At 40.4% G+C, this 9,291-nt stretch overlaps 1 protein-coding gene across 1 annotated transcript in view; it reads left to right on the top strand.

Moving 5' to 3' along the window:
- LOC109964329 (heterogeneous nuclear ribonucleoprotein L-like) overlaps positions 1 to 8,466 on the top strand; it is a 46,198-nt gene extending 37,732 nt beyond the window's left edge. The window contains exons 10-14 of the mRNA XM_020607550.1: positions 1,279 to 1,400; positions 3,874 to 4,075; positions 4,689 to 4,746; positions 4,915 to 5,013; positions 5,405 to 8,466. Coding sequence (XP_020463206.1) covers positions 1,279 to 1,400; positions 3,874 to 4,075; positions 4,689 to 4,746; positions 4,915 to 5,013; positions 5,405 to 5,460 — 537 coding nt within the window. The 3' untranslated portion in view covers positions 5,461 to 8,466. The remainder of the gene's footprint in view (positions 1 to 1,278; positions 1,401 to 3,873; positions 4,076 to 4,688; positions 4,747 to 4,914; positions 5,014 to 5,404) is intronic.
- Positions 8,467 to 9,291: the final 825 nt, after the last annotated feature.

The raw sequence follows: 9,291 nt of genomic DNA, 5'->3' as shown, positions 1-9,291 counted from the left end.
AAACCGCCCCAGTGCATGCTGGAGGTCCTGGTTTGATGGGGCCAACAGGACAACGTCATCTGCAAAAAGCAGAGACGAGATCCTGTGGTCCCCAAACCGGACTCCCTCCGGCCCCTGGCTGTGCCTAGAAATTCTGTCCATAAAAATAATGAACAGAACCGGTGACAAAGGGCGGCCCTGCCGGAGTCCAACATGCACTGGAAACAAGTCTGACTTACTGCCAGCGATGCGAACCAAGCTCCTGCTCCGGTCGTACAGGGACCGGACGGCCCTTAGCAAAGACCTGTACGGATCTGTATAATCTGTACAATGTATGTTTACCGGTATTGCACTGAGGGTTATTGTCCAGTCATACTGTTGTGGGTTAAATGTTAATCAGAGTGATGGCCTGGGGGAAGAAACTGTCCCTGTGCCTGGTTGTCTTGGTGCACAGTGACCTGTCCAGAGGGGAGGAGTTTAAACAGATTGTGTCCAGGGTGTGAGGGGTCTGCAGTGATCCTCTCCACCCTCCTTTTGACCTGTGAGATGTACAGGTCCTCCATGGAGGGCAGGCTTGTCCTGACTGTCCTCTGGAGTCTATTCCTGTCCTGTTTTGTTGCTGAGCCAAACCAGACAGTGATGGATGAGCAGAGAACAGACTCAATGATTCCTCTGTAGAACTGTATCAGCAGCTCCTGGGGCAGGTCGACCTTCTTGAGCTGGTACAGGAAGTACCTCTTCTGCTGTACCTTCTTGGTGATTGTGCTGATGTTGGACGTATTTTAACTGACTTCACTGACAGTATGCTGAGAGCATCTGAGTGACCAAGAAATATAAGACTTGCAGTCCTTCATCTCAGATCCACGTCTTTAATTCCACCATACTCAATTTGTAGTTGTGATTCAACTAACAAAATGCTAGTCAGTCCAAGGTCTACATCCAGGGTCCACACATTGCCATCAAAAGTATTTATACAAATGCACTCTTTAATTATACTGACAGAACCTCTACAAGCTGTCAGAAGTAAAGCTTTCTGTAAGTTTGTCTTGATGGTTAGAAACACTGAACTAGGACATGATCACTTTTATCTATTGTATAGAGCTTTGGCATGTACTGTTTTCCTAGACAGAGCAAACCTTACTGTGGTTTTGTGACAGACTGGAAAGACTGTGAACCTATTCTTTAAGGAATCATTACAAAAGTGTTTGTTAGTGTCACATCTGAAAAGGTGAGTACAGCTTGATCATAATGTATGTTGCCTGTGTTAGACAGCTCTTAACTGGGAGTGTGTGTTTGTAGGTGAAGTTTATGAAGAGTGTTCCTGGTACAGCTTTGGTTGAGATGGGAGATGAGTATGCTGTGGACAGAGCCATCACACACCTCAACAGTATCAAGGTGTTTGGCAAGAGACTCAACGTCTGGTGAGAAGTGGATCAGTACACATACATACTGTACTCTGGTAATACTGACAACATTTCACATCTTTCACCATGCTGTTATGAAGGCTCTACATGCAGATGTGAGTGAAATGAGATATTACTGCTTGGGGCAGTGGTTTAGTCAGTCTCTAACCTTTAGGCCAAAGGTTCACCACAAGGCTGTGTGCTGAGCCCCCTGTTCTACACCCTGTACTTCCACGACTGCAACCCGCCCACCACAGCAACACCATTGTAAGATTTGCTGATGACACCACGGTGGTGGGGCTTATCTCTGGGGGATGAGACTACTTACAGGGATGAGGTGGAGAGGCTGATAGTGTGGTGCAGAGAGAACAATCTGCTCCTTAATACCTCAAAGACTAAGGAGGTCATCGTTGACTTCAGGTGTCTGTATATTTTTGGTTTATTTTGTGCACAAGGTAAGAACATTTCTATGCGCATGTTAGTGAATAAGGTCCACTGCCTGTCTGCCGTTTGGTGTTTACAGTCTTATGCAAAAGTTTAGGCACCCCTTGATACATAACAGATTTTGGTGATTTTTTATTTGAACAGATGTTAACACAGTTTCTCTTGGAAATGGAAAAAATGCACAATATTTTCTGCAAACAGTGATGCATAGTTACTTCTTATGCCATAAATTGAACAAAAATAAAAAATAAAAACATTATTATGGCATGGTGCAAAAGTTTGGGCACCCTACACAATCAGTACTTAGTAACACCTCCTCTGGCAGATATCACAGCTTGCAAACGCTTTTCATAGCCAGCTAAAAGTCTTTCAATTCTTGTACTTGGGATCTTCTCCCATTCTTCCTTGCAAAAGGCTTCTAGTTCTGTAATATTCTTTGGTCGTCTTGCATGCACAGCTCTTTTAAGATCTACCCACAAATTTTCAATGATGTTTAAATCAGGGGACTGTGATGGCCATTCCAAAACCTTCAGCCTGCGTCTCTTGAGGTATTCCATAGTGGATTTCGAGGTATGTTTAGGATCATTGTCCTGTTGTAGAAGCCATCCTCTTTTCAGCTTCAGCTTTTTTACAGATGGTGTGATGTTTGCTTCCAGAATTTGCTGGTATTTAGTGGAATCCATTCTTCCCTCCACCCGTGCAATGTTTCCTGTGCCACTGGCTGCAACACAACCCCAGAGCATGATAGATCCACCCCCATGCTTAATAGTTGGCAAGGTGTTCTTTTCATGAAATGCTGCTCCTTTTTTTCTCCAAACATGCCTTTGCTGATTGTGTCCAAAGAGTTCTATTTTAACTTCATCAGTCCACAGCACTTGTTTCCAAAACGCATCGGGCTTCTGTAGATGTCCTGTTGCATACTTCAGACGTTGGATTTTATGATGGGGACGCAGATAAGGTTTTCTTCTGCTGACTCTTCCATGAAGGCCTTGTCTGTGCAAGCATCGCTGCACAGTGGAACGGTGCACCACCACTCCTGAGTCTGCTAAATCTTCCTGCAGGTTTTTTGCAGTCAAATGGGGGTTTTGATTTGTCTTTCTGACCAGCATACGAGCAGTTCTGTCCGAGAGTTTTCTTGGTCTTCCAGATCTCATCTTGACCTCCACAGTTCCCCTGATCTGCCATCTCTTATTTACATTTCTTACTGTGGAAACTGCAAGCTGACAACGCTTTGCTATCTTCTTGTAGCCTTCTCCTGCATTGTGGGCGTCAATAACTTTCATTTTCAGGGTCTTACACAGCTGCTTAGAGGAACCCATGGTTGCTGGGTGTCCACAAGTGTGTGCACAAGGTTTGAAGAGTCAAAGTATTTGTACAGCTTTGAAATTGGCATTTACCAATGACAGCTGTTGCTGTGCATCAGATCTAACGAGCTGATTAAGGTCTGATACCTTGTGAGAGACTTTGAGACTCTGGAACTCTTAGGGTGCCCAAACTTTTGCACCATGCCATAATAATGTTTTTATTTTTTATTTTTGTTCAATTTATGGCATAAGAAGTAACTATGCATCACTGTTTGCAGAAAATATTGTGCATTTTTTCCATTTCCAAGAGAAACTGTGTTAACATCTGTTCAAATAAAAAATCACCAAAATCTGTTATTTATCAAGGGGTGCCTAAACTTTTGCATAAGACTGTATAGTCACAAACCAAAAAAGCAGTAAATAGATGCATAGTAAGGTTTATTCTTTCTGCAGGTTTTGTAGGTTAATCAGTCATTAATAATACTTTAATGCTCTCGTCATTCCTGTATGAGCTTGTATGACCAATCCTAAGAGTTCAGAGCCTTTTGTTGGAATGTTTTAGTAAATGAGGCCCCTGGTCATTTCTACTGGTGATGCTTTGGAAGTTGAAATGGTGACATGACTGTGTACAAACCCAATTTGTGAGATGTTAATGGAGTTTTTGCTCTTTCATTCAAAGCAAATCTAACATGCATGGATTTGATCAGATACTGTAGGTAACACAGCTGTTGTGTTGTGTGCAGTGTGTCTAAGCAGCATGCGGTGATCCCCAGTCAGGTCTTTGAGTTAGAGGATGGGAGCAGCAGCTATAAGGACTTTGCCATGACCAGGAACAACCGCTTCAGCAGCGCCGGACAGGTGTCCAAAAATATCATCCAGCCTCCATCTGCAGTGCTGCACTATTACAATGTTCCTCCATGCATATCACAGGACCATTTACTGAGGGTATGGTGCATGTATAAAATATCCTGTTGGTTTTTTGTCATGCTTGAGTTTAAAAGAGAATGAAAGTAACTCCCTCCAAGGTTCCTTTCCTATGGTCTCTTTGGTGTGACCTGGCTTCAGCCTTTGTCTGTGAACCTAAGCAGTTCTTAGGCTTTAAAATGTTATGTTGTCTATTGCACTCTTTTGATTATTAATTAATTTGTTGTTTATTAATGTGTATTTATTTGTGTACATATGCATATAATCTACAGTATGTCTTCATGCAACAGCACAACAGCAGATGATTAAAATTCAACACTTGTTCATATACCGTATGGCCATATATTACATTTTTACTTATTATTATTATTATTATTAGTAGTAGTAGTAGTAGTAGCAGTATTAGTAGTAGTATTTATATAAAATGTTATCATTTCATATCATTTTGTCATCCTGAAAAACACACATGTTGGTGCAGTCTCATCATCAAGCCATGTAGCAATAACATGTAGCTGTGGACAGGTGGCGACTCACCAGTGTTAAAACCAATCAGGCCATGTGATGATTTTAGTTTTACATGGTTTTGCCTAACACAGATTCACTTATATATTAGTGGCTGTGTGTGTTTTGGCAGCTGTGTACCGAGCATGATGTACCTGGCTTTGTCAAATTCAAGATGTTTGATGCCAAACGTAAGTAGAACCTCAATGTGTGACTTGTTATTAGGTTCTTGTTAAGTTCCTGTTCTCCTTTTGTGATCTGTCTATGATTTACCTCTCCCCGTAAATTGACACATTACAAGTAAGTTGTTACTCACCTACTCTTCTCTTTTAATCTCACATTCTGTATCTTTCCTTTAGCCTCCTCTAAGACCATCTCTGGCTTGCTGGAGTTTGACAGCAAGACAGAGGCTGTGGAGGTTCTTACTGTTCTCAACCACTACCAGATCAGGATACCCAGTAAGTCCTGTCCTACAAGCATCACCATACTGCACTATACTAAATGTCCACTCTGTCAAGGTCATTTGTGCTTGATTGTATTTACATCTGGAAGGAAAATTGGTGTGGTTTGATATACATATCCGATATACACTAGGTGCAAAACAAAATCAAAAGGTTAATTCAATCAAAGCACAACACTGTTCATGGCATGGAGACAGGCACACTAAGCCACATGTAGGGGGCTACTTGCAGTGACAGAGCACTTAGACACAGCACCAAGCAAGGCACCAGGGCCATCACACCAATTAGTTCGTTTTTGGCATTTCTCTTTTTTTTTATCAGTCAGTATGTATTTTGATACACTTGTGTCTGTATAGGGTGACTAATGTCTGCGTGTGTGTGGTTTCAGATGGGTCTAACCCTTACACCCTGAAACTGTGTTTCTCCACATCATCTCATCTATAAAAAGCTGGAGACCACAAGAAGAAGTTGCTGACCATGGTGATGGTTGACTTCTGACCTGAGAGGGGGGCAGGGACCATGACAGACAGACACACAGTCAAGACCTCCTCCTTCTTAAAGATAAGAAGAAGAAGAAAATTAAGAAGGTGGAGGGAAAAGTATTAAGGAGAGAGAAGACACTGTCACTGTCTCCAAACTGAACATCAGACATAGCCATCATCCTACCATCCAGTCACAGTTTCAACAAGCTGACAGGCTAGTGATTGTTTGGAATATGTGTTTATATTGTCGTGTGTATACAGTAAATGTGCATATGTTTTTAACACAAGTTCTCATTTAGGGATCATTAGTACAAAAAAGTGTTTGTGCCCTGGCAGCAGCGAGGTGTTGCTCCACTGTCTGGTCAAGCACTTAGGCCCAGAGTGATATCTCAGCTTCTGACCAGTTTTCTGTGGATATTTGTGGTTCTCAAATGAAGGCTCTTAAGGGTTTTGGTGACCCTGTGGCGTGACCTGTACCCTATCACCATCATAAGGTCAGAATGTTCAGCCAATACTTTGGTCTATGACATTGTGTCATGGTAACTAAATCTGAAATTCTTTAAGTATTCCTAGAGGATGAACTCTAATGTTTGTATTATTTGTTTTAGCCCCATCTTCAGTTTTACCGTCATCATAAGAGAGTCCAAACTCTAATGGGCAGGTTTCCATGGAATTTACTGAGCACATTTGTTCTGCTCAGAGGACAACCTCTTTTTATTTTGGATATTCTATGATCTCCCTATTAGCACCATCCTCAGACCAAAGTATCAGCTTTACATATAAGATACAGTAATATATACAGTAATATACAGTACAGTACATGTACTGTACTTTGTAGATTGATGAAAGTTTCCTAATCACACTCATGCTTCCATGTTTGTGTGACATTTTCATCCCCCTAGACAGTCCCACCTCTGGTGAAGTTATCTATTTTTTTCTGTCTTTCAAATTGTGAAATGTAATAAAATTATAGCCCCACAGGGTCACTGGCAGGGTTTCAACTTTGAGGTTTCTAGTCTGATGGCAGAGGCACTAAATATTAGTGATGTCAAGTTACAGTTAATACACTGAGAACGTGGAGCTCATGAAAAAGAATGAGCAGCATGGGCAGTCTGTGCACTAGCTCTTATAACTACTGATATGGTTTGTCATTTATCTCACTTTAACATACTGCTACTTCACAAAAGTTTTACATTTCATTTAGACAAAATCTATTGTATCAGATCATATCAAGTATTTCATTATTGCATCTTTGATTACTGTCCAAAATAATGGAATAGCACACATTTCACAAGGTAGCCTCACATCAGCGAGGTTACAGGTTTCCAGCTTATTGGCCAGATGGGGCCATTCTCTGTGAGGTTAACATCACGTGCCTGTGCGGGTTTCTTCCCACAGTCCGGAGTACTGTGGTTACTGCCATCTCTACATTTTCATGTAGGTGTGAATGGTTGTTTGTCTCTGGGTGTCCTCCTTGTGATAGGTGTGTAGATGTAGATGTATTTTGTGAATCAGTCAACATTAAAAAATGTCCGCAGAATAATACAAACACACCGACATCAGGGAGGCCCCACTAGCCGACTGATGGCACTGACTGTATGGCACTTCCTTTACTGCCCGAGAGAAAACACAGAGCTTCAGAGTTATGACTTGACTGTGCCAGGTCACTGCCATCAGGCTAGTAGCCTGGGTCTTCATTGTGATGATTTAGAAACAGTGTTGGGGGTTCAGGAGGTTCCTCCACAACGCTCTGCTCTTTGTGGTGTAGCCTACATGCCTGACTGTTGGTTTTCCACTAAATATAACCAATAAAGCATGACTTGTATTTTATGTGTTGAGAGGAAAAACCATGTTAGACCGTAATGACTTGAGAGTAGAGTTCTGCTTTCATGTAAACACAATCCGTGCTTGTTCAGTGTTTTGACTAAAAGTAGTGAACCTAATGCATCTACTTGTCAGTATTCAAGTCTGATCTTTATTTGATATCTGCTATTCTCAGTATTACAGATAAGTCCATAGTGTAAACTAACAGAGAACATGTTTAAATATATCCACTTTAACCTCTTAAAACAGGTTCAATGCACCTGAAATATCTCTAACATATATGCATTGTTTTTAAAATGAAGTGCACAACTACTGTAAGACCAGAATGTCAAAATAATCTAATCTAAGCTAACCTCACCTCAAAACTCTGTATATGTCCATTCCATTTTATCATATCTTGAAATCAGTGTCATGCCTGTGTAGAAAATCTTTATTCTCATTTGCAAGATATAAATACTAGTCTGCACATGGAAAACTACTTGAATTACATAATATTAAAGGACATTTTGCTTTGTCATATTAAACAGCATATTTGTTTTTTCCTTATTTTTAATAATGTAATGCCCATACAATTAGTTTTGTGTATTTTGCATAAAATATGTGAATAAACAGGCTACCTAAAATCTGGGAGATGCATAGGCTCCTTATGATATGGATTACCAAATGGGCCAACTGAGCACTGGCCCAGAAGCCCGAGAATTCAGGGAACCCCAAGGCCAGACCCTCCGCTACCAAGCTCAGTTAAAACACAAAAAACGACCACAAGGAGACACAAACCCACTTTCTTTTAGTGTACCACGATCCATCAGACTGGTGAAGTAAGGCATGCTTCTGTATATAATATGTAAATATGAAAATGATGAAAAGTGTGAAAGGTTTTGACAGATGAATCCCGCTGAGTCTGCAGGTTCATTAGATAGACACAGAGGTGTGTGTATGTCACATAGAGAACCTAACATCTCACCGTATTTCTAAAGAGGTTTTATTTATTAAAGTGTTTGATAAATGATGGCTGTTGTTACTCTGTGAGGTTTTAATGACTGGACTGACATTCACAGATATCTTATCATTTTGAGGCTGTAAATGTTCAGTGTTGTTAATAGTCTGTAATCCCTGATAAAAATAAATAAATACATGCATATAACTATATAGTTTGAATCCCATTCATTCAAGAATCTGTGCTGGTAATTTGTAGGTAGGTTACATTTTCAGATGGAATAAATTGTGGTTTGGGTTGTAAGGTCAGCTTCACACAGCTTAACTACACCCCTCTGCTAAAAAAGATAGAAGATGATTTTAAACATTGGTCCCATCTTCCTCTCTCACTCATCGGTCGAATTGCTACTGTCAAAATGAAAACTCTACCTCAAATCAACTATCTGTTCACAATGCTTCCCATAACACCCACAGATAAATGGTTTAAATCACTTGATTCTTTAACTTCACAATTTTATTGGAAAAACAAGGAACCCAAAATTTATTTATCTACACTCCAAAAGAAAAAATCACTAGGTGGCCTAGAAGCACCAAATTTCCAATATTACTACTTGGCAAATCAGCTACAGTATTTAGTGAAATGGATTCAGAAGGAGAGTTAGAACAGTGCATGGATAGAATTAGAGCAAAATTACTGTAAAAATAACTTAAATAACTCAGTTTCAAACCTTCCTTCCTACCCAACTCTACTAAGCAAATGAATCACTGTAAGAACATCACAATCCTCTCAACTCTGACAGCCTGGTGGAAAGTAAACAAAATCACTAAATCATCACTTGCACCATGTAGATACACTCCAATTTGGCACAACCCTGATTTTCAACTGCATAATAACCCTATCTATTTCCCAGCATGGCAACACAAAGGAATCACTCACTTACATCACCTGTTTGAAAATAACCAGTTTATTTCATTTAATACACTGATCCAGAAGTCCAGAGTTCAGAGAGAACAGTTCCTCCAGTACAATCAA

This window comes from Monopterus albus, unplaced genomic scaffold (assembly GCF_001952655.1).
Source record: "Monopterus albus unplaced genomic scaffold, M_albus_1.0 scaffold87.1, whole genome shotgun sequence".
Taxonomy (NCBI): Eukaryota; Metazoa; Chordata; class Actinopteri; order Synbranchiformes; family Synbranchidae; genus Monopterus; species Monopterus albus.
The sequence above is the reverse complement of the archived record's forward strand: the minus strand, read 5'-3'. Positions and strand labels throughout refer to the sequence as shown.